Here is a 26,891-nt window from a genome sequence, read left to right on the forward strand (position 1 = left end):
TGTCTGTAATATGTCCTTTTTATATGTGCCTAATGATATCTGTGGCAGTCAGGGTTGGGGAGTAACGAAATGCATAGTTGGTAACGTATTTAAAATACAAAATTTGAGTAACTGTATTTCATTAGTTACATTTTTAAATGGGTGGTAATCAAATTATAGTTACAACTGAAAAGTATTTTAGATTACCAAAGTGATTACTTAGAATGAAATGTCATTTATTTCATTTAAACATTAATGTTAACAGCAATTGATGACGTGTCGTGCTCACAAGTTTCATACCCCTTGCAGAATATGCATTATTTTAACAAAATGAGAGGGATCTGGGATCATAAAAATGGCATGTTACTTATATTTAGTACTGTCCTGAATAAGCTATTTCACATAATAGCTGTTTACATACAGTCCACAAGACAAAATGACTGAATTTATACAAATTGCTACATTCAAAAAATGACATGCCCTAGAATCTTAACTGTCTGTTGTCACCTGAATGATCCACTACTTTTTTTCTTCATGTTTCATGTTAAGTAATTTGTTTAGATAATTGTGACCTTTTTATCTCACAATTCTGACGTTTTTCTTCACAATTGCAATATATCTCATAATTCTGACTTCTTTTCTGAGAATTGTGAGATAAAAATGTGCAATTACCTGTTTTAATTTTATATTTAGTGGTGGAAACAAGCTTCCGTTAAAAGATCATATTTTTTTTTTGTTTAGTACCGCCCTTCAGAAGCTAATAACTACATGTTTCCCAGAAGACAAAATAAGTACAATTTACCCTGTTCATCCAATTCAAAACGGTTTCACAACCCAGATCTTAATGCATCGTGTTGCCTTCCTGAGCATCAGTATTTTTTTCTTTTTTCTAAGATTGTCTGCATTTTTTGCTTCATGAAATATGCAGTGGAAAACCAAGTTGTTTGGTGTTACATACCTTATTAGTATATTGACATAGCCTATTCCAAAGTATTCTAAATTACTTTTTAAAGCATGTATTTTGTCATCTGTAGTGAAATACATTGTAAAAGTAACCCTGGTGACAGTTTACCCCACATGAGTGATTTGCAAATACCTCAGCCTTGATGAGTCACGTGGTCCTCTGACTTCCTCTGAAGCATTATTTGCATGTTTTAGCTATCGCTGCAGACGTGTTAATGTAAATAATTCTGTAATGGGAGAATAATATGAGTCAAGGGAAAATGGGTCACCAGGTAAAATGTGTGAATTCGATCAGCATATGCTGTGGTCAACAATTACTTGTTTTGCCAGTTGTATTTCGCGAGTATGCTGTTATAATAAGCAAGAACATGAACAATAAAACACTTGTTACAAATGGAATATGAGTTTCACCAGCCAGAAATATGTGAGACTAAATGTAAGGTACTTTTCCTCCTTGTTTGGGTGCTGTTCTCTCAACTGCCACTATCCTCGTCGGTCAAACGCGAAAAAAATGTTGGTCCTGCTAAGTCAAAATAATGGGTTGGTAGTCTTATTCTTTATACATATAAGTTGGTCTATATAGTAAATACGTACCAACATGGTTTAATTTATAAACGAATCGGTAACAATATTACAAATAAAATTATAGCCAGACGCCTGACAACACAAATCGTGTTTAAGTTACCTGAGGGAATTTCCATAGTAACATTACCACAATTGACCACCTTTGGTTTGAAGCGGTATAGGATAAAACATTTACATTTTAGGAAACATAAATGCTGTCAAGATTTACATATCACAAAATATCAAAAAGTCTGTTTGATTGGAGACGTTTTGGGTGATTTTGATAAAGGGCGCCACGAACGATGGAACCTCAAAATATTACATCCAGAAAATCCAGTAGGAAATTCCTTAAAAACGTAACCCACCTAATTCAGTTTTTCCAGACATTTTCCACTCTAGATTTTGAGGCAATTCGCAAGTACGTGGTGTAAACACGGTTGCAAAAAAGAGCTGAAGTAAGTAGGCAAAGCTAACAAAAGCCAAACGTAGAACTGTTTAGGACTATTTCTTAGGGTTTGTTGCCATCTGGTGGCCAAAGAGGGAACAGCTCGACACTTTGACACAAATAAACTCAGCTTTACACTTGTCATGTATATTGAGTATGTCATACTGATTTACACTTTTATTCTTTTTTGCATGTCCCTTTTTCCAGTGCTGAAATACAGAATGCAAGCAACAAATAAAACAATATAAATTCTTCATACGTGCCACAGAATAAGTCAGCCCAATGATCATATAAACTAAAAATATTAGTTGATCAAAAATGCATAAAAATAATTGATCATGGGAATAATCAAGCAAGTGCATAGCTTTTCAAAGTGATAACTAATACAACGTGCAATGTTTCATAAGGCATAAAAGCATGTAAACCAGCTTGAGGTGCAAAGCCTTTAGGAAAGTGATTCTCAACCAGGGCGTGCAAAATGAGAAAAAAAAGTAATCCAACTTAATACAAATTTTATTACAAACAAACATTTAACAAATAAGTTTAGTTCTTAAAAACTGGAAATTAATCATTATTTTGACCTGCTGAAGATCCTCCTTGGACCCAGGAATTGACGTTTGTCCTCTGTGGACATTATATTTTAGTGAATTTCTCTGACAACATGTCACAGTTTTAGTCTGGATGTCCTGTAAAGAGCACATTCAGGGATTTTCAGATATACCAAATGTTTAGAAGTTTCACAATGACAACTGCCTCTGCTTGGACTTTAAAAATGTCATTAATTTAGTGATCAAATTTAACACTCTTATAGAAATATGATAAAATTGTGTAATTATCATTTAAAGTAATTAAATTATAATTACACAATTTTATCATATTTCTAACACATTTTAATTGTTTGCCATAAATCAACATCTCAGTAAAATGTTATGGGGTTTCAAATCAAAATATGACTTTCTGTTATGAATTAGGACATCGATTTCATACATGTCCACTGTAGAGGACACCAGGACTTACATCATGTTTATCAGGCATTTTGGAAGACACAACAAGTGAATATTTCAATATCCCTATGAGATATTATTTATTATTATGAAAAATCTTGCCAATTACTACTCCCATTATTACACTTCTTTTTTAATTACATGCTGCCCCAAGAACACATTAATATGCAAATTAGATGCAATGTATAGATACATTGTATATCATGGGGAAACCAAAAGCAAATTAAGCAAAATTATATATTAAATAATTCTGTTATATCTTTCATAACATAGCTGATAATCTTCTTTATACAAAGCATGGTGTATAAAAAAATCCTAAAACCTAAATAAAAAATCTTGTCTTTTTATTTAAAAAACAAATAGTCCTGGTGTCCTCTACAGAGGACATAGCATAACATATGAATAAAATATAATTTTCCAAAAATTTTCTTTTTTCCCCCCATTTTATCTTATGCTCTAAACAATGTAATGACACAAAAAATACTAAATTCACAAAAAAAATTCTCCTGGTTCTCAGGTGGAGATTCTGTTAATACAAATCTTTGAAATATCTTAGTCTACATGGGTCATGGGGAGCATGAATATCATCAACAAAAGGTCGAAAACACAACTCTAGGAAGCAGCATATATTTCCAACATTACCTGGTTTTAAGAGACCAACTTGACTACATATAGAACACTGCCATTCTTCTCGCCAAATGTTTAAATAAATAAAGTGAAAGACAACATCTTTTTAACAGCACAAATCTGGACAGAGTTATCTACAGTGGCTGGTCTTTACCTTTGGTCTGAAATATGTTGATCAGCCTACATACGCACATTTCTCCCTCAGGGAGGCACGAGTGTCACATACAGAGCTCTGATCTAAGAAGCTACTATGCAACAAATCACCTGTGTGGCCTGTTGTAGGCTGACAACTGCTGCCATGCGACTAGTAAACTACAGCTGAAACGCATGCGGATCTCGTGTGAATCTGATACTGGGAGAGAGGTGTCTGTCTTTTCTCCTGCTCAAAGTGTCCCGACAGTCCTGTGGCAGAAGGGAGCATTTCATGAATAGCTGGTCCAGAATATTAAGAGTCTGGGAAGCTCAGGATGGCTCATTTCTGAGAGGGACAGGTAGTGGTCTGTTGTTGTTGTTGTTGTTGTTGTTTATGACGTCATCCAGATCTTCATCCTCTATAACCACTATAAAATAAAATTCACATCCTATTTTAAACAGAGGTGAAAATTCGCAGTTACAGTGTAATTAAATCAGTGGTGCCGTTAAAGGGATAGTTCACCCAAAAAGGAAAATTAGCCCATTATTAACTCACCTTCAAGTCATCCTAGGTGGATATGACATTCATCTTTCAGACGAATACAATCAGAGTTATATTAAAAATGTCCTGGCTCTTCCAAGCTTTATAGTGGCAGTGAATGTCTGTTTCTGTTTTGAAGTCCATAAAAGTGCATCCACACGGCTGTTGTAAGCACGTTCACGAGAGACTGTCGTTCCAGCGTATGGCGTATAGGACGCAGGTGTAGCGTAAGTTCCTGGTGGTGACGAACATGGAAGCGCAGAGGATAGAGCAAAACAAAACTTGGTTGTTGCGAGAACTAGCATATTCTCACCAGAGCATCCTACGTCATGCGCTGGTACGGCAGACTCTCGTGAACACGCGTACGACAGTTAGTGGAAGTTAGAGATTACAGTTTGTAAAGTTTTAAATTTGGATATTTTTCTTACACAAACGTATCGCTTCGCTTCTAAAGGCCTAGATTGCATCCGTCTGAAAGAAGAATGTCATATACACCTAGGATGACTTGAGGGCCAATTTTCATTTTTGTGTGAACTATCCCTTTAATATGTAAATATTCCATTAAATAGGCCTCGGCCATTCCATAAAAAGTGCCTTTTGTGTCTGGACCTGTGTAAACGATGATTTTTAACAATGATTTAAACAAGTTTTTATCTTAATCGGTCAGTAAATGGCAATCTTGAATTGTCATCTCTATGAATTTTTAATTAATTACTTCTGAAAATTGTATTTGTAGAAATCTCTACAATGAATTATCTTCCTAATAAATATCTTATAGTCAGTGGCATGAACTTTAGCACGACTGAAATATAAAACTGTTACCTTGATTTGTAGCCTATAGTAAATAACTGATTGTTTGTAGAAGAATCAGCATTATTTTGTTTTCCCAATAAACACATTGTAATATTATATGACCTTGAGGACAAGGCTAATAATTGAGCAATAAAACTGTCAACCCTGTTATGAACATATTTTTAAAGGTATGTAGCCTATATCCCAACAAAAAAAATAATATTCACCTTGCAAATGCAATTGACTTTTTATATTTCCTAAATCCTCCTAAAATAAATCTCAATATATATAAATATATATATATATGAAAAAAAATCCCCTTTTCAAAAGGAAAAAGGCACACATTTCATGGAGTGACCGTCCTAAAGATGGGGTGAAAAATCATAAAGTATCCATATCTAAATAAATGAAACAAAAACATTATATACTCGCCTCTCTTTGACCGTCCAATCTGTCCGAGTTTGGGGGCCCTCTGGCCTAACCTAATCTGAGGGGATTCGGGGCTCAAGCAGTCACTGTTGAACTCAACTCGCAAATGCTTCATCTCACACACCGAGTCACAGGGACTCGGTTGAAGTTGCTCAGAGGGCGGCAGGAGCTCGGGCATGTCCGCTGTGTCAAGCATCCCTGCAGCCGGAGTTTCTTCCCGGTTTTCAGCGGTGACGGTGTCCGCTTCCCCGCTGCTCATCAACGCCTCTTCCGCGCCCGTCTGCTCCTTCTCCTCCTTCTCCCTACCGCCGCAACAGTACAGCATTCAGAGTGTATAGGACGACTTAACGAACGTAGCGAGGATACGTTTGTCCTTGTCTCTGCAGTGAGCTCGTGTTTCATTCCACTTCGTTGTTCAGGCGGAATACTGCAGAATTCAACTGCTCTTGACCAGCATCCCTCGGTAATGATCGTCTTTGTGTTCTGTGTGATCTTCCAGTCAAACGATGCAGTGGACCGGATGCGTAAAGCTCCACGTTCTGAGAGTCACATTAGTCATTCACACACACCAATACATTTTAGTGGAGTAATAAACCTCAATTATAAGGACGCATCACTTTAGGTGTCTTTAAATTAATTTATCTAAAAAAATATATATTAAAAAAACATGAATTGTGTCATAACTTTCTTTCTCTTGAGTAAAATTATTTTCAAATAGTATTTTTTGTCTCTTTAGACTTTAGTCTTTGTGTGTGTGTGTGTGTGTGTGTGTGTGTGTGTGTGTGTGTGTGTGTGTGGGCATGTGTGTATGTGTGTGTGTGTGTGTGTGTGTGTGTGTGTGTGTGTGTGTGTGTGTGTGTGTGTGTGTGTGTGTGTGTGTGTGTGTGTGTGTGTGTGTGTGTGTGTGTGTGTGTGGCCGTGCAAATGAAGTCAATGGGCCATATGGAAATCATTTTTCATGATGCTACAAAGACCATGGTATTTGGGATCATAACCACATAAACATTAACAGAATATTGTGATTGGGAATGTCCCTCTGTCCTCTTCTCACCATTCTGTCTCCTCTCACTGTCTATGAAGAAATAAAATATAAACAGAAATCTCTTACCATATATGTTCTTACATTATATTATACAAGCTATCATTTTTTAAAATATTAAATACATATATTTAAATGAAATGAAAAATGTTATTAGGCAAATTCATAAAGTGCCATCCTTCCACTTCGAAGATATACCTTTATCTAACATAATATTGCTATATTCACTCACCTAAAGGATTATTAGGAACACCATACTAATACTGTGTTTGACCTCCTTTCGCCTTCAGAACTGCCTTAATTCTACTTGGCATTGATTCAACAAGGTGCTGAAAGCATTCTTTAGAAATGTTGGCCCATATTGATAGGAAAGCATCTTGCAGTTGATGGAGATTTGTGGGATGCACATCCAGGGCACGAAGCTCCCGTTCCACCACATCCCAAAGATGCTCTATTGGGTTGAGATCTGGTGACTGTGGGTGCCATTTTAGTACAGTGAACTCATTTCATGTTCAAGAAACCAATTTGAAATGATTCGAGCTTTGTGACATGGTGCATTGTCCTGCTGGAAGTAGCCATCAGAGGATGGCTCATCAGACCAGGCAACATTTTTCCAGTCTTCAACTGTCCAATTTTGGTGAGCTTGTGCAAATTGTAGCCTCTTTTTCCTATTTGTAGTGGAGATGAGTGGTACCCGGTGGGGTCTTCTGCTGTTGTAGCCCATCTGCCTCAAGGTTGTGCGTGTTGTGGCTTAACAAATGCTTTGCTGCATACCTCGGTTGTAATGAGTGGTTATTTCAGTCAAAGTTGCTCTTCTATCAGCTTGAATCAGTCGGCCCATTCTCCTCTGACCTCTAGCATCAACAAGGCATTTTCGCCCACAGGACTGCCGCATACTGGATGTTTTTCCCTTTTCACACCATTCTTTGTAAACCCTAGAAATGGTTGTGCGTGAAAATCCCAGTAACTGAGTAGATTGTGAAATACTCAGACCGGCCCGTCTGGCACCAACAACCATGCCACGCTCAAAATTGCTTAAATCACCTTTCTTTCCCATTCTGACATTCAGTTTGGAGTTCAGGAGATTGTCTTGACCAGGACCACACCCCTAAATGCATTGAAGCAACTGCCATGTGATTGGTTGATTAGATAATTGCATTAATGAGAAATTAAACAGGTGTTCCTAATAATCCTTTAGGTTAGTATATATGTATATATGTATAGTGATGGTAAATGGTGACTATTTGAGCAATGTCTTGCTAAAGAAATCACGTTGTTATGTCCTGAGACATATTGTGTATAGGTGTTGCTTTGCTGGTCCTGTCTCTCTCTCTCTCTTTCTTTTGTCCCGCCCTTTCTTTCACAGGATTGGATCAGACCAGAGTGACAAGAGATTTAACATCCTGAAATATTCATTTAAAATCTCTTAGAACATCCTATTAGGAATTTCATTAGACCCTCTTGCTGTTAATGTTGGAATTCTGAGAAATTGCACATTAGGATCCTTCATAAATTCAAGTATTCCAATTTTGACCATGTATGTCTTTGGAAGAGCATTTCGTGATAAATCAGGATATCCCAATCCAACACCCCCTTATGTCATAACTCTAGTATACTGCCCAGCTGTACTCCAGCTTACAATGTACCGACTTTAATCCTTGAACCAAACTAATACATCCGTAGAGAAAGTTGTAGGCCTGCTCATCTTCAATCACAATCTGTCTCTAAGATTACTGAAGGGGACAGAGCTCATCCTGTGCATCTTTAATTTATGCTTTCAGTAAATACATTCAAAACTCCCTGAAATATTACTCATGCATTGCCCTCTAGGTCAGCTGGGCAAGTTTCTAGAAGAGCTGGATGTGCTGCTGTCCTCATTCCCTGAGGATGGCAGCCCATAGTCTTCAGTGACTTCAACATCCACCTGGAGAAGCCTTATGCTTCAGATTTCCCTCTCTCCATAGCCTCTTTCAATCTTCAATAACTCACCACCAGGTACTCAGGCATCCAGCTTGACCTCATCTTTACACACAACTGTATCACAGAAAACATTTTGGTTAAACCTCTGTACATTTCTAATCACTTCCTTATCACTTTTGATTTACAACTTCCTTTTTTCATTCCACAAACCCCCCTGCCAGTCTCATTCGGACAAAACCTATGCTCCCTTTCTCCCTCCTACCTTTGCTCTGTTGTGTCATCCTCTCTTCCCTCCCCCACCCAATTCTCATCACTAGATGTTAATAACACCAAAGACACTTTATTTTTCACTCTAACATCCTGTCTAGACAAAATCTGTCCTCTCTTCTCCAGGTCAGCGTGTGTTACTCTCTCTAATCCCGTGGTTATCTAATGTTCTCTGTGAGCACCGGACCAAGCTCAAGGCAGCTGAAAGAAAATGGCACACATCAAAAGATTCAGCTGACTTCAGTCTTTGCTTTCAGGTAGAGGACTGCGCGGGACTGCTTTTTTTTTTTGTCCCGCTCCCGCTAGGTTCTATTCCGCACCCACCCGCTCCCACTTAAAATTCACTCTGTGTTCACCTGAGTTTCTTCCCGACCCGACCGATCCCGCTAAATTTAGACCTCGTTTCCAGATTTAAATTTCCCCTAAAGAAAGAGAGTGACTTGGATAACAAATATAAAATGTTGGCTATACAATAATTTAATTTGTTATTTTCTGACACAAGCATACTTTTCAAAACATTCAGTTCTTCTTCTGAGAGAAGAGAGAAGGATGCGATGAGAAGCTTATATATAAGCTTCTCATCTCCAGCCACCCTGCCCCATGCCCCCTGCCCCCTAGACCCCATCCCAGGGGTGTAGCCAGCGGGGTTCAATGTGGACAGGTTGTAGCTACAGTTTTGGTTTATGTTGACAGTGATGGTTACACCCCAATAACCCCCCGACCCCCCGATAAAGGTATTTCCCCACGGCATTCATCAGGCCCAAGTAACCCCACTGTTTAAAATTCCTACATTAAACACTTCAATTGTAGAAATTTACAGACCTGTATCTCATAGCGAAAACACTTGGACAAGCTGTTTTCAACCAGTTATCATCTTTCCTTTCACAGAAAAGCCAGCTGGGCGATTATCAATCAGGTTTTAAAAGCCACCACTCAACCGAGACTGCGTTGCTGTTGGATACGGAAGTTCTGCGGATTGCAAGAGCTTATTCCAAATCATCAGTTTTCATTTGAAATCATCAGTTCTAGAACTACCTGCAGCTTTCGACACGGTTAATCATCAGATCCTTCTGCCCAACCTCTCATCACTTGGCATCACTTGAACTCCACTTTGCTGGTTTGAATTTTATTTCACAGGTAGGTCATTCACGCTTGCCTGGGGAGGGGAGGTATACAAAACATAAGGTCATTCAATCATCAGGTCACTGGGGTACCCCTGGGATCAGTTCTTGGACCTCTCCTCTTCTCCATATGCACTACATCACTGGAACCCATTATACAGGCACAAGATTTCTCCTACCATTGCTATGCTGATGACACACAGCTCTACTTTTCATTTCAACCAGATAATCTCACAGTAGCTTCACGCTTCTCAGACTACCTGGCGGACATCTCTGCATGGACAAAAGAACATCACTTACAAACTAGCAAAGACAGAGCTTCTCGTTTTCACAGCCACCCTTTCAGTACAGTACAACTTTAGAATCCAGCTAGGCTCATCAACAATAATCCCATCAAGATCAAGATTTTGGGGTAATCTTTGATGATCAGCTGACCTTCAAAGACCACATTGCTATAGCACACTCATGAGGATTTGTGCTGTATAACTTCAGGAAGATCAGGCCCTTTCTAGCTGAGCATGCAACACATCTTCTCGTCCAGGCCCTTATCATTTATAGGCTGGACTACTGCAATGCTCTTCTCGCAGGACTTCCATCATGTGCATTCAAACCCCTACAAAATTATCCAGAATGCAGCGGCTTCACTGGTCTTCAACAAACCCAAAAGAGCCTACGTCTCACCGCTGTTTATCTATCTGCAGTCTTGTCCAGTTGCAGCTCACAAGTTCACGATATTGGTGCTTGCCTACAGGCACAGGCGGACATTAGTGAAGTATTTTTACTCTGCTTAAGTGCATTTTTCAAGTGTTTGGTCTTCATTAGAGAGTTTTTCTCTGGAAAACGTTTACTTCACAACATTCCAAAGCATAATGTTGTATATTTTACTGCACTATGTTTCGTATTGAATTTCATTTAACACTTAATTACATTAGAAATCTAGTACTTTCTTACTTTTACTCAAGTAAAAGTAATTAAAAGTAAGAAAGTAAGAAACCTAGTGCAGTAAAAAGTATGACAATATGCTTTGGGATGTGGTGAAGTAAACGTTTTCCAAAGATAAACACTGGTACTTCACTCCTGTCAGCCTCTGCCTACAGGATGGCCACGGGCTCTGCACCCTCCTACCTCCCCTCTCTCTTACAAGTCTACGTGACCTCTCGGTGGAAGAAGTGTGCAACATCTCATGTTACCATCAGGCACTTTATTTTTCACTGTTCCTTGCTGTTCAAATGATCTTCCCAACACACACAAAAAATGTGGTTCTTCAGCGGTTCTTTGGCGTGGTTGAGGTGCTATATAGCATCACTGCCATACAAAGAACCCATTAAGCTCCTTATCTTTAAAGGTTCTCTAACTCTCTCTCAGTCTCTTAGTTTAGTTGGGGAAAGGATTAAAACAAAATTAGATAACAGCGAATTTCCTGAAGATAACCTGGTTCTTAACATTTTGCCCCCAAGGCCCCCATAAGGAAATATTCCAGGGCCCCCTCATGAAACTTTTTGACCTCAGAAAAGCATAAAAGTGATTAAAAACAGCTTTTGCCATTGTGGTAAATTCCCATTAATAGCAAACATATGAGAGTGGAGTTGCATCTAAAATCTAAGGAGAATGGGGTGGTTCTCTGGTTCTACATAGCACCATTTCACACTTTTAAAGTAGGGATGCACCGAATCCAGGATTCGGGTTCGGATTCGGCCGAAAATTGGGCTTTTTGACGGGGTTCGGTTTCTGTCGAACCATAGAATTTTTTCCACCGAACCCTTGGCTTGCACTATGCGCGCTCCGCTGGTCGAATGTAATTACGCCGCCGTTGATTACGGGAAGGTGTTTACTAGGTGGACCGTTCTAATCCAGTAGGCTGTGAGAAAGTGAAAATGGAACTCGTGCACAGAAAACGTGTTGATTGGCAGTACTTTCAGTCAAAAGAAGGCGATTCAAGTCGAGCTACATGTTCAATATGTAATGTCGATTTGTCGCATGGTGGCAAGGACCCTAAACAATAGCCGCTGTTAAAACATTTGCATATGAAACATCCGAAAGAACACCAGTTGTGCTGACTCTACAGACAGCAGCCAAAATGCAGCAACTTCAGGTACAGCAAAGGAGGGACAGTCATCCTGGCATAACGTTGCCTATTCTTAATTCAAATGAAATTAAATAAAAAATACACTGCTGTGATGCTCATATCGGTTAATTTTCCCAACGACAACCGCTACTCATTATCCGATTATTAACAGTTAACTGATAAGATTATAATATTGAATTGGCATTAAATAAAAATACGATTTGACGAGTGTCTGTGACCCGTTAAAAAGACACGTTTTTCACAGGTTTATTTTACCGTGCAAACAGCAGCATACAGGTGAGATAAAATATAAATAAAATGAATAAAACAAATAGGCCTACATTAAATATTTTTCATTTAAACAATTACCAAATTAAGATGACAAAACGAAAATACACTGAATCCGGAATATTTTTTTTGTCAAATAAAATTAGTAGGCCAACCTCAATCCACACCTTGTATGTTTTTTTTAAGTAACATGTCTAAGTGATGTGGGCTAGTCTGGAGCACATCCTGTTGACAGTTAAACCTGCGGCAGAAAACACCCTCTCAAGCCTTTATACTTTCGTCTGTCTCCGCAGTGCGAGCCTCCAATGACTACGCGCGTGCCTTCTGCGCTCGCCGTTGTGCTGTTCTTTGAAACGACAGAGGGTGACTCGGGGTAATTGTTCTATAAACCATAAGAAAACAGCGGCGAGAAGAACATACGTGACAATGTTTACTTTAGTAAACTTGACCAAAACCACACTACGAAAAGCCTTAAACAAGGTTTCAGATGGCACGGATGCCCCGGGAACACAGAGAGAATGCCTCACTAGAGTAGCCAGCGCCTTTCATTTGCTTTCCACCAGTCAGGACCTTGTACTACTGCTGTAATTGAATACCGTGTAGCATATTTTGCAAGTAACTTTGTTGCCCTTTCTGTCGAAATGGTCCCACATAATAGGCTTCTTCCTTCCGATTGTTTCATTTTGCGAAATATGTCTGGTTAGACGTGGTTGCACGTGTCGACGTGCTCCATGAGTGAACAAATACAGTATATTTTTCTTTAACCATGCAGCAAACAAACATACAAAAAAGCATTAAAAAACATTTAAACCATTTAACTTATAGTATTAATCGGTTAACGGTTAAACGGTCAATACGAGCCTACACTGCTGTGGACGTTGTTTACTTCATTAATGTGTTTACTGTGATAATGTACTGAGGATGGGAGTAGGATTCGGTTTCGTATTCGGCAGAATCTTAATCAGTGGATTTGGTATTCGGCCGAACCCCAAAAATCTGGATTTGGTGCATCCCTATTTTAAAGATAGGTGCATAGGTTGTAATCCCCTATGATTACAAGCCAATAAACCACTTTTAATGCTATTTTAGCACCATTTTTGTTCAGAGTGTATCCGGATAGCCGAATCCTGACAATTTTCAAGAAACAGTTTAAAACTCATCTCTTCCGTAAGCACTTAACTGCAGCCTGCTGAATTTTTTTTTTCACTATTCCTTCACTTATGCTCTGACCGTTCCTTAATTCTAGTTTGTCCTATCTTGAAACGAAGGCTGAAACATTGTATTAATAGCACTTCTATTAATACAATGGTATTTTTTGTATTTATTGCCTCTTTAGATGAATCGCTTGTTGTATACTTCAATTCAAGTTGCTTTGAATTAAAGTGTCTGCTAAATGAATACATGTAAATGTAAAAGCACTGAAGATGCTACGTCATGAGAAAGGAATGAACAAGACAAGAGGATCAAAACAAAACTTATAAAGCGAGGATTACTTGTTGTCATACCTTGGCAAATCTCCATATAAACTATGATACTAGATAACTATGCTTCAGATATTTCCTTATGACTCCATGAAACCTGTAAAAGAGCTGAAAACAAGTCTGCTGATGGACAGTCTCTGTTAAAAGTTGTGCAATGACTCTCATCGCCATTTGAACATTTCTGCACGATGTCAAGATATTTCAGCGTGTTACCAGGTCCGTTCTTAATATATTACATTTTTCATGAGTGAAAGGCACTTATGGGAAATGTTTAATGGATGCTACTGCTAACAGGATTCCTTTACCTCAGCGGAGACAGCTCAAAAGCCCTTCAAAAAAAATCGAACAGCTTTCATCTGACGAAAACTCTGAATGAGAAAGAATCTTAATGAGGAAGTCTTCAGGTTTTGTTCTGATAGAGATGCAGCTTGGCTATTTCCCCCAGTGACTGTCTTTGAATTTAATGTCATAACCATTTGGAAATATAATTAAATATTCTTTTGTGTCTGGATATATTTCTGTCTTAATATCTGAAGGTGTTTTTATTATGTGGTTTCAATGATGATGTTGCAAGTTTCATTCCCTATGGTTTATTTTCATGCATTAAGAATGTCTGGACTCTTCATATGCAATGGAGCAATGCAGTCTTGTTCTCCACCCTGTTTCGGATGATGCTGTGAACGGGTCTAACAGGTTATGGAGGTTTGCCTTTAGAGCCAATGTGATGTTCTTTTTTTGTCTTTTTCGGATACCCACTCAGTAAAAAGGCAAGATTGTGATCACAGATTTATAAACAGCAGATACTTTCCATTACGTTGGACCTTTCAACACACAGGTGAGTGTAGATTTTCTACTGAAATATGAAGAATCATATCTGCATCTGCATTTTTAATCTGCATTTTAAAGATGATTATTTAGCATTTTGTATTAGGACTTGTTCACTGTGAAAAGTCCTTTCACATTTAATCACTTTTAATCGTATCTGTCATATCAATACAACATCTTCTATCTGTTTAAAATCTCAAGTATATACAAGTATTAAATTAAAATTAGGTCTACTTATGCAGAAAACTGATAATATGCTAAACATATTATGGAAACTAGTTAACATGAACTAACAAGGAACAACACTTCTAGTTAATGTTAATCTTAACATTTACTAATACATTTTTAAGCTCTAAAAAGTATCTGTTATTATAAAGTATATTATTTAATGCACTGTCAACTAACATGAACATTTCTATTAACTATATAACAAATCACTGGAGAGTGATGCTGAAATCTATCTGTTGTACATTTTTAGCTGTAAGCATGTCAAACTCAATGGTAGTCATGCAGCCACAGCCTGTTATGATCTCTAATCATTCTGATCAGTGGAGATCAGGCGTCTTTGACTGCTGTGATGACGTGCCTGAATGTAAGTAAAGTTTGGAATAAAATACAAAGGTTACACTTTATATATGGGCCACTTTAGACATTCTACTAACTATGAGTAACTTTGCAACTACATGGCAACTAACTCTCATTAGAGAATTTGTAGACGGTAGCAGGGGTGTAGCACAAAATCCTGGGCCCTAGGCATAGGCAGTCCTGATGGGCCCCCATGTTCCATGTTAAAATATATTCCAGACTTTTCAAAGGGCCCTCTCCCTAGACGGGGCCCTGGGTAGTCAGGTCCACTTTTCCCCCCACTACCACGCCCATGGACGGTAGTACACTGATACTGTTGGGCGAACATCAAAATAAGGTTAGCAGCAGAGGTGGAAAGAGTAACAAAATATTCTACTCAAGTAAAAGTACTATTACTTCAATGAAATATTACTTAAGTACAAGTAAAAGTACCGGTCTAAAAACTTACTCAAGTAAAAGTAAAAAGTTCATTTAAAATGTACTCAGACTAAAAGTTACTGAGTTACTTTTTTAACAGCGGGGTGGGGGATCTCCTGTGGTTGTAATAGAATAAGATTTTCACAATATGAAAACACCAGTTTCACAGCATCATGGTGTTAATTATTTAAAAAATAAACTGTATTATTAAATCATGGTTATTATTGTTTCCAGTTAAAATGGCATTAAATTAATGAAAACTGATTTTATTTTTGGTTGAACAAATAATTTATTATAACAAACTTGAAACCATTTTTTTTTAAATAAAAATTTCAATAAAACATGTCTAATGAACTAAAATAAATTATCATGAATTAGATTAACAACTTTAAGAATAATAGAGTCCCAAGAAATTTTTCTTTTTATGATTTAATACAAATACATTACCAAAACGGTGGTAATCAAACACTTTCCTTTCATTTTTTGGGCAAAGCGCTGCTGTTTTACTAAATTAAACCATGGATTTAAAAATATATTCTTAAATAATGTTTAAATTATGTAATATTATTATTGTTATTATTATTATTATTATTATTATTATTATTATTATTATTTTGACAAGCACTCTATAGGCCTACAATAGTAATATATTTCTGTCACAATTTCATAGTTAAACCGTTTATTGTGACAGGTTTTAGTGAGGACCTATTTCAGTGAAGATCTGTTTCAGATTGTATTTGATAATGGCTTTTAATCAAATAAAATGATGAAAATGTTCATTAGGGGGTTTCAGATCAGCTCTGGAAACGTTCATACTGTATGTTAATGCCCAAATACGAGCATCGCGTAGGCTACTTAAGTAGGCCTATGTAGGCTATAGTAGACGAAACGGCGTTGCTCATTCACACAGAGACAGAACAAGCAGATCATATATTCATATAGCAGTGTTTTGAGCTTTAATATTCACAGACCATGTCGCGATTTGATTTATTGTACAGCTCTACAGTCGATGTATTCATTCATCCGTTTGCGTGTTTTACATGACATCTGCGTTATACTGTAAATAAATTCTCATGTCTGGATTCCCTCTGCATCACAGAAATCACTCGGCCTTAAGTTAAAAACATACCTTTATCTGCACAGAGAGATGGTGTTCCTGAACATGGAACGGAATGTGTTTCCTCCTTTGCATCAACATTTTTTTGCTAATTTGATATCCTCCAGGACAACACCCGGCTATTTTTTGTCTATATCCAAAGTTTTTCCATAGCCTAGCCTACTATCCAGGGGTTCACGACGGCGTTTCGCTTTCAGCTGGGTCTGATGTCTGTCTTATCCGTCTCCACCTTTTTGTGATTTTTGTGATTTTTGCGTGTTCGTTCTCCCGCCCTTCAATTCAATGCAGTCGTTTCCGGATCGTGTTTTTCCCCCCTTTGTATTATTTATTTTACTCAGTAACGGATGTGGTTTAAAATGTAGCGAAGTACAATACTTCAAACAAAACATACTTAAGTAAAAGTAAAATTACAGATTTTTAAATCTACTTAAAAAAGTAGAAGTACACAGAAAAACTACTCAATTACAGTAACGTGAGTAAATGTAATTTGTTAGGCTACTTTCCACCTCTGGTTAGCAGATATAAGCAGACTGTCTAACTCTAATGAAGGTTAGTTGACATGTAGTTGCAAAGTTACTTATAGTTCGTAATTTGGTGGAACTAAGGGGAAAGTTCACCCCAAAATGAAAACACTCACCCTGAGGTCATTTCAAACCTGTGTGACTGACTTTCAACACTTTATTGTAAGGTGACGAAGTTACACGTTACTACATGTACTAACTGTAGCAATAACAGTAAATTATGCATAATTGCAAGTAACTAACCTAACCATAACTCTAGTCTAAGTACATGTAGTTAATATTACTCTGTACTTATTTGAGTACGTATAATGTAACTACGTCAACTTGTACAATTAATTGTAACCAACTTCTGTTTGTGGAACACAAATGATCTATTGAGTAGTTTCCTACATAGACATAGATCAGAACCAGTTACAAAGTTACAGTGAGAGTTTCCCCTGAATTCCTGCAGAATGAACGTATAGGCCTAAATGTTTTGATTTATCTGCTCATATCTTTATCCTATAGGCTACAACACCTCCAGAGCATTTAATTGATTGTGTCATGGTGTCATGTGTTATAATAAATATTATTATCATCTTCCTTTCTGTAAACAGGCTGCTTTGCTTACTGGTGTTTCTCGTGTTTCACGTGCATAAAAGCCAAGAATTATGGCGAGTGCTTATGTCTCCCCCTGCTGGACTTCTGCGGGTGTGTCCCACCCATAACCATGTCCATAAGGGTGTCAATGCGCCAGCGTTATGGCATTAAGGTGAGTGAATCCCTTCTCTATTGGATTTACTATACTTTTAGGGGAGACCAAGCCTAGTTGTCACATCTCAGTAACTTTGAGGCTTTGAGCCAAAAGTGCAATCAGACAAATGTTTATTTCCTAAATCTGTACACCTATACTGCCCTACAACGGCTAAAGACCTTAAAGGGATAGTTCACCCAAAAATGAAAATTCTGTCATTATTTACTGAACCTCAAGTTGTTCCAAACCTGTATGAGTTTCTTTGCTCTTCTGAACACAAAAGAAGATAGAGTGAAGAATGTTTGTAACAAAGCAGAGAGAGCAACCATTGACTAGGCTACCATAGTATTTTTTTCCCTACTATGGTAGTCAATAGTTGCCATACCTGCTTGGTTACAAACATTCTTCTAAATATCTTATTTTGTGTTCAGCAGAACAAAGAAACTCTTAGAGGTTTGGAACAACATGAGGGTGAGTAAATGATGACAGAATTTTCATTTTTGGGTGAACTATCCCTTTAACTCGCTAAAGTGTGGAACTGAGAAAAATTATTTTAACCCTCTAGGACTATTCTGTCATTTCTGACCTGAATTAAAAAATAAAAAAAAACTTAAATCGTAGCTTCATCGGAATGGTACGGAACTTGGTGACTTTTGGTATATGAACACACAAAAAATTGGGGACAGGATTTGAAAAGTCTAAGTGGTCATAAGAAAAAAAATAGTAAAAAACTATTTTTCGGGTCAAAAATGACCCCCATAGGAAATGAATGGGAAATTGGCAAAAATATGAAAATACATAGTTTTTTTTTGTGCGTACAATCTACAAATCAGCCACGATCCAGAAAAAAAGCACACAACAGTGAAGGGGTGAATCTCTAAAACATCAAGAGTGTTGATGGACAAATACACTCACACATACACACACACACACACACACACACACACACACACACACACACACACACACACACACACACACACACACACACACACACACACACACACACACACACACACACACACACACACACACACACACTTATACACACAAAAACACACGCACACACAAACTGCAAAAGCTAATTTTGTGAAAAGTGTGAAATAAAAGCAACTATTCATCAATGTAAGAAAGAAAGCGCACAGCAATGAAAGCATGTCACTGTAAGCCATCAAGGTTGCAAAATAAACACACTCACACACACACATAGGTAAATATGAGACTGGTGAAACTGTAACAGAAATGTGAGAATATGTGAAATAAAAAGAGTTACTGTTCATTGAATTGTACAAAAAATATTTTAATGAAAATGTTTATTATAAAAGGTTAATCAAAAAATGTTATGACTGAAAGAATTGCATTTTTATTAAGTTACAATTAAAGCAATGGGTAACAAAATGCTTTCCATTTGTTCTCTTTCTAATGCAATGTTCAGGTTTGACTGTATTATAAAGTAAAACTGGCTCTTCAAATTACCATTTACACCAACCAAACAAACAAAAAAGTAGAATTCACAAGCCTTTCAACAGAGAGCTGTAAACCCATCTAAATCCAGTGGTTAAAATATGATATTTCATGATAATAATTCTCACTGCTTCCACCAGATGGCACCAATCTGATTTCAAAAGTTGTTTTCTATAGGCCTAGTCTCTCCTTTAACCTGAAATACAGCATTAATAATAATAAAATATATATATATATATACATTTTCTAGTATATTCAATGGGAAAAATGGATCATAATTATTGCATAACTATTAATTATTATCATAAAATTCTCTCAAAACACAAAAGAAGAAAGAAAAAATATTATTGAACAAAAATACATTTAATTGATTTTACTGAAAAAATAATAATCATTGATTTTAGGGGTCGGGTCACTTTTGACCCGAAGGTCCTGAAAACGAAGAACCTCGGAGGGTTAAAGATTAGTTGAACGATTTAGTTGCAGCCAAATTGATTATAGGTAGGCTAGGCCAGTAGTTTTCAAACTTTATGATGCCAAGGACCCCCTAATATGATGAACCTTATATGAGGGAACCACTTCCTAAAATCCATTTATATATTATATTTTATAGTAAGTGTGACATTATAAATGCAACATATTGTTTCCAAACTTAAATTGGCTATACTTAATGTTGGATGTATAAACCTGAAGAAAAATGATTTGTATAAGCAACTTTCACAATAAATGTAAGCAGCTTAAGTACTGCATTAAGAATACCACCTTACAACCCCAGTCAGTAAGATAAAGGGGACTATATTGAGAAAAACTCAGAAAGATACAAACCAAACATATCCAATTCTGGACAGAAGTATGTATATGATAAGAAAGGCGAGAAACATTTAGAACTGAAACATTTAGAATGTTCACTTTATCCATTTTTGCTTTGTCTTTTTATTCTCTGAAATTTTCTGGGGACCCCTTAGAATCTTCTGGAGGACCCCTGGTTTGAAAACCCCTGGGCCACTGGAAATCTGATAATTAGATGTTTTAGTAATGAAAATTATACATAAAAAAAAATTCTTGAGCTCAAACTTGACTTTTGATCCCTATTTTGAAGTTACTGTACTCTACCTTTGTATTGTCTGCAAAAAGTGAGAGGTCACACGCACCAAGGCAAATGGCAGTAACTTCCATATTATCAATATTTGGTTGCTGATCACTATGTACAAAATCATTATAGTAACACCTGAAATCTAGTGATCATGGCATTTATTTTGGATGATTTACAATTGCTTTTAATATGGAGCAGTTTGGTAGCCTACTCACTGGATAGCTGGCTATTCTATTTATGCTATAGGCTGCTAGCATTTATGCTATAGGCTACTAGCTAGCTAAATGAAATAAATTACGATCTAACAAATTTGTTAGTCTAATGCATCTTTTGTGTTACACAATTTCTTACCTTGACGTTGATGTCTGCATTTCAAAGCCATCTCAACCATCCTTAAACGTTATTAGTAAAAACAACCACTAAACTGTTTGTTTTACCTAAACTTTTATTCAGGTACCGTGTGTATCAGAAGGGCTTCAGTGACAGATGTATGACACAGGCTACACCGCAATTTAAAGGATTAGTTCACTTTTAAATAAACTTTTGCTGATAATTTACTCACCCCCATGTCATCCAAGATGTCCATGTCTTTCTTTCTAAAGTCGAAAAGAAATTAAGTTTTTTGATGAAAACATTCCAGGATTGTTCTCCATATAATGGACTTCAATGGGCTCCAAACGGTTCAAGGTCCAAATGACAGTTTCAGTACAGCTTCAAAGGGCTTTAAGCCATACCAAACGATGAATAAGGGTCTTATCTAGCGAAACGATCCGTTTCTGCTAGAAACCGAGCAGTATGCTATTATTTGACCTCTTTTCAGACGAACGTGATCATCTCTGAGCTCCGCCATAACTTGTGCTAAGTGAGGTCAAAATACGAGCCTGGTCATAGATGTATACGTAGATGCCTCATTAGCGCTTGCACGGATCAGTAGAATGAGGCCTCTACGATCAATATATCTTTAACCAGGCTCGTATTTTGACCTCACTTAGCGGAAGTTATGGCTGAGCTCAGAGATGATCACGTTCGTCTGATAAGAGGTAAAATAATAGCATAAATACTGCTCGGTTTCTCGCAGAAACTAATAGTTTCGTTTCATCGTCTGGTATCGTTTAAAGCCCTTTGAAGCTGTACTGAAACTGTCATTTGGACCTTGAACCGTTTGGAGCCCATTGAAGTCCATTATATGGAGAAAAATCTTGGAAAATTTTCATCAAAAAACTTAATTTCTTTTCAACTGCATAAAGAAAGACATGGACATCTTGGATGACATGGGGGTGAGTACATTTCAGCAAAAGTTTATCTAAAAGTGAACGAATCCTTTAAAACGCAGCAAACTTTAATGAACAATAAAACAAACTCATATTTCAATACCATCATGTTTTTTTCTATAGCTATTGTGTGAGTTTAACAAATTAAAATCACGCTGCCTACATTCAGACAAGAGTCAATTAGTAATAGATTTCAACTGAGAAATGAACCTTCTCAGGACTTTTCATAAATATCAGGACAAAGAGCGTTATTATTTTTGTTGTGGCAACTTGCCATGTACACAAACAGTGTAAAATGAGTTTTATAGTGATGTAGGCCTGTTTGTAATATAGCTGTTATGCCTTTGTTCATTTGCAGGGTGATATGTGTAATGACTGCCTGTTGGCCACATGCTGCAGAGCATGCGTTTGGTGTCAGATGTCACGAGAGATGAAGGCACGAGATCTACAAATCGCTCTTGTCGGTGCCAGGAGTTTATAAGTGAAGTTCCTCAACGTAATTTCGGGAGAAGTGAACACATCTAATCTTCCAATTAACTGCCAGACCATATGTAGCCGCTCACTATAGAAGTTTGTTTCCTCCACTAAGTAAAAAATAAAAAAAGGTTATTATTAGGAGCCTTTTTATCTCACAATTCAGACTTTTTTCTCACAATTGTTTAAATCTCACAATTCTGATTTTTCTTCCTCAGAAATGCGTGATATAAACTTGCAATTGCGAGTTATAAAGTCAGAATTGTATGATTTAAACTTGCAATTGCGTGTTAGAAAGTCTTTGTGAGATATAAACTCTGTAACTCAGTATAAATTCTGACAAATGCGAGGTTTAGGCCTAAAGTCAGAAAAGCGAGATATAAACTCACAATTGCAAGAAATAAAGTCAGAAATGTAAGATATATACTCGCAATTATGAGAAAAAAAGTCAGAATTGTGAGATATAAACTCTCAATTGTGAGAAAAAAGTTGTTAATTGCAAGCTTTTATTTCAAAATTCTGACATTATAACTCACCAAAAAAATTTTGATCAGAAAATCAGAATTGTGAGATTGCCTAAAAAGTTGCAATTATCGTTTAAATTGTTTTATTCCATGGGGGAAACAAGCTCTGGTATCAGCTGTTTTGGCATCCCTCTACCTCCCCAACTCCACCAACATACTTTGCTACCATATTCCTCTTCCAAGCATTAGTAGTCCAACTGGGGCTATATAAGCTAGTTGAAGCTGCTACCTCAAGTCCCTCCACTGCGTACAGCAAGCCAAATATATTTAACTTGCTTAAGGATTATAAGGGCAAACAAACTAGTGAAGGTCTTTTGAAGTAGCTATGTAATGTGTAATTTGATGAAAATGAAGGATTTTCTTTTTTTCTAATGAAAAGAGAACTGTAAATGTATGTTTTGTCATATATCTTTAATGTCAGTTACTCAGTTAATCAGCTAAATTAGTGACACATCTCAATTGAAAATTTATGGGGGAAAATATACTGTTGTATATTTGTGACAATTGTGTAAAGCAACAAAATCATTGGTAAAAAAAAAACACCTTTAAAACTTTTGTGTTTTTGTCTTAAAGACAATCTCAGAATTTGACTTTGAGCAGAACATAAAGAAAAACAATTAGCATTTAGTCATGGCGTGATAAATCTGAATGATAAAAGAAATATGTATTGCTTCCCAACATGTTTTTTTTTTTTTGCTTTTATTGTGGGACTGAAAATCTTTTATATCTTTCACTTGTGTTGTGCAATAAATTATTGATCATTTTCTGGGACTCTTTCCATTTCACGTCTCTGGAAAGGTGTTTGTGTGTGTGTTAGGGACTTGCTCTGAAATGTAGTCATAGTTGCACATCAACCTCTACAGTGGACTTATGCATCATCACATACCTTCCCACCAAATGGCAAGCCCGTTGTATGTGGAATTTTTTTTTCTTCCAAACCAAGATGGCCGACGTAACGGCCAGATGATAATAAATGCCAAGTTGCTCTGGAATATCAGTCCATTCCTTCTATCCAAGGAGACTTTTGCAGATCACAATGTCTTTTTGTAGCATAATAACATCTAAGGAGTCATATCATTTTGTTACATTTTCCAAGTATTGATTTTAAATTGGGAGGAAATTCTGATGAATCATCTGTCCACTGCATTGGACATCATGCATCACTAGCTATTTCAGCAATCCTTACTATTACCGTGACTGTTGTTCTTGAAAATACTTCATCTGCACCAATTTTTGCCTGTAAATAAATGTATTTGTGTTATTAAAATGTAATTTGCAGTTACATCAAAAAAGTATTGTTATAACAATGTACATTGTAGCGAAGTCCCACTACAATCAAGATTTCAGCTGGTTGATGTATATCTTGAATATATCTTGAGGTATGCAGCTGTGATACTCTATGGTATGTATTTCATGAACGCTTTATACAGAACATAACCAGCAGGATTGACAAGGGCTGCACCCGAAAACCAAGGCAACTGACTTGTTGCCTCACTGCCTTAGGCAATGACTAATTCATTTCTACAGTAGTAATTTCTTGGTAGAAATGACATCAGAAGTTGAAAACGTTGGTCAAAAATGTTCTTGGCAAGCAGGGACAGTGGACAAGTCGGTTGAGTTCCCATCAAAGCTACATATGATGTCCTTCCAACACTGGCCAATCTTCATCAGTGGCTGGGTGAAGATCCAGGGTGTGCCTTTTGTTCCGTGCCAACTTCCCTCAAACATATACTTATGAGCCTTAAGAGCCTCACCTCCCTCCGGGAAACTAAACAAACAACGGCAAATTTCCTTCCACCAAGTAAAACCTGCACAGGTGATTGCTTTTGTCCGACAGGGGGTCAAGGTAACCTCACCATCAGAACAAAGCCAGCTCTAGTCAGCAAGTGACTGGAAGGTGGTTGACATCAGCCAACAGGTACAAAGCACAAAGGATAGCCCAGTGTACACAGTAACTTACTGGCAACAATTAGCCAGTAAGTTACTGTAAATACAACTAAAATCACAGTATTTAATTGTTTTTGATTTCACAGTATATACATAAAATACTGTAAATGGAAGTACAGTACACTTACTGTAAAATGTATTTACAGTAACTTACTGACAACAATTAGCCAGTAAGTTACTGTAAATACAACTAAAATCAAAGTATTTAATTGTTTTTGATTTCACAGTATATACATAAAATACTGTAAATGGAAGTACAGTACCCTTACTGTAAAAAGTATTCACAGTAACTTACTGGCTAATCGTTGCCAGTAAGTTACTGTACATTTTACGGTAAATTTTTTACAGTGTATGTTAAACAAAAGTTCAAATCGTGTTTTGCATTCCCTTAGAGGAAAATAAATCCTGTCTGAGGCGGTCATAATTCTGGTATGGAATGGTTAATGACCCTACAAGTTCGATTAAATCAATATATGAGGTAAATATTTAATAATTTTGAAATATTTGAAATATTAGAGAAGAGCAAAACACTAAACTTGGTTAAGGTATTTATCTGATATCGTTCACACGGATCCATGAAAACAACTAAAAGCTGGATTAGGCATGCCAGACAAGTAATTGCCAATGTCACTTTATAAAAAGAAAAAGAAAAAAGAACTTTCTCTGTTGTTAGTTGCACTCAAATCATCCTTGTTCACATTACTTTAAAAACTCATGCATGTAACTAAATTTACTTAGATTTACTGAGTTGTTTCGACTAAAAATGAGTATTGTCAGCTTTACTTAATAAGTGTTTGTTCGGTCAACTTAACATTGCTGAGTGAAACGAACAAACTGGGCAGTGGATCTGTAGTTCCCAGCATGCTTTGCAAGGGACTGCATTAGGTGAGTAAATTTAGGGATTAAAGTGTTATTTGAACTTTTTCAGTTCAGGGAAAGATGTTGTTAGTTTATGTTAGTGTTATTATGTGCAGTTATGTTGGACATTTAGAGGAGTTTCTGTAATTTTGTGGTTACCATTATGCAGAAGAGTGGTGCCTGTGTTTAGGATGAAATTTTTTCAGCTTTACTTTACTTTCTTTTGTTCATATAACTAAATTGCTATTTGTAAAAATGACTCAATATAGTTGTGTGGAACCACTTGATGCAGCTTTTTTATGTACATTCAACAAATATTTTTTTTGAGTGCAATGAACCATTATTTTTAAGAGTGTAGTTAGTTCCCAGCATGCTATGGCTGGAAATGGAGAGTTAATATTGAAATGAAGTGTTATTTTATGTGTTTTTGAGTGAACGGAAACATCTGTTAATGTTCAGTTATGTTTGACATTTGAAAGAGTTTCTGTTATGTTGAAGTTTCGAACGTTACCATTGTGGAGAAGAGTAGAGCTTATGGTTAGGTTGTGGATAACTGCATAAATAATAATTCAAAGCATGTTGTTTTGTTCAATGAGCAATAACTTTGTTAATGCCAGTACAGTAACAAGTTTATTTCTATTTGTACTGTGCTAGCATGAAACAGTCTAATAATTGTATAACGTAAATCAGTCTAAAATAAACAGGTCTTTTTCCATTCACTATTATTTATACCCTTTTTTACAGTCAACTTAAAATAAATAAGTACATTTCATTAAAAATATTAAATTAATTGTTTAATAGACTAAATAATTAAAGAGATTATACATGATTTATTCAGATTCCATTAAAAACAAGCTTTAAAAACTAAAAGTAAATAGCACATAACATTTTTTACAGTTAAAGTTTGCATTTTCAGGCCACCAAAGCGCATTGTCGTGTAAATGAACTGACAGAACGTATAAAAAGTTTTCTGTTTTCAGTCCAGAGTTGAAATAACGGCCCCGAAATTAATAACTAATGACTTTTACAACCGAAATGAACCAACCCTGAACTTACTTAAACTGGACAATGACTTTCTTCTAGCTGCTGTACTGCATTTTGTTGCATTCATTTCCTGTTATCACTGTAAAGCTGCTTTGAAACAATCTATACTGTGAAAAACACTAGTATAAATAAAGGTGACTTGACATGAAAAAGGGGTATACTCACTGATGTACGTCATTTATATAGATCAGGTATTCAGCTACAGGTTGTTTTAATCTGCAAAGAAATGCATAGAAAAACAAAAAACTAACAGGAAAAAGCATACACTGCCTACTACATAATCAGTTATTAATATGTATTTGGTTCTATTATTTATTATTCTTAAAGGTGCAGTAAACGATTTATGAGAAATCAGCACACT

At 36.6% G+C, this 26,891-nt stretch overlaps 1 protein-coding gene across 1 annotated transcript; it reads left to right on the forward strand.

Moving 5' to 3' along the window:
* The first annotated feature begins 14,469 nt into the window (after window positions 1–14,469).
* Window positions 14,470–23,967, forward strand: ponzr2 (plac8 onzin related protein 2). The gene is made up of 4 exons (XM_079803979.1): window positions 14,470–14,492; window positions 14,961–15,074; window positions 17,719–17,873; window positions 22,042–23,967. Exons 2-4 carry the CDS (start codon window positions 14,969–14,971, stop codon window positions 22,162–22,164), a joined length of 384 nt encoding a protein of 127 aa, XP_079660105.1. The 5' UTR covers window positions 14,470–14,492; window positions 14,961–14,968; the 3' UTR covers window positions 22,165–23,967.
* The last annotated feature ends 2,924 nt before the right edge of the window (window positions 23,968–26,891 follow it).

Source organism: Gobio gobio (assembly GCF_949357685.1).
Source record: "Gobio gobio genome assembly, chromosome: 22".
Taxonomy (NCBI): domain Eukaryota; kingdom Metazoa; phylum Chordata; class Actinopteri; order Cypriniformes; family Gobionidae; genus Gobio; species Gobio gobio.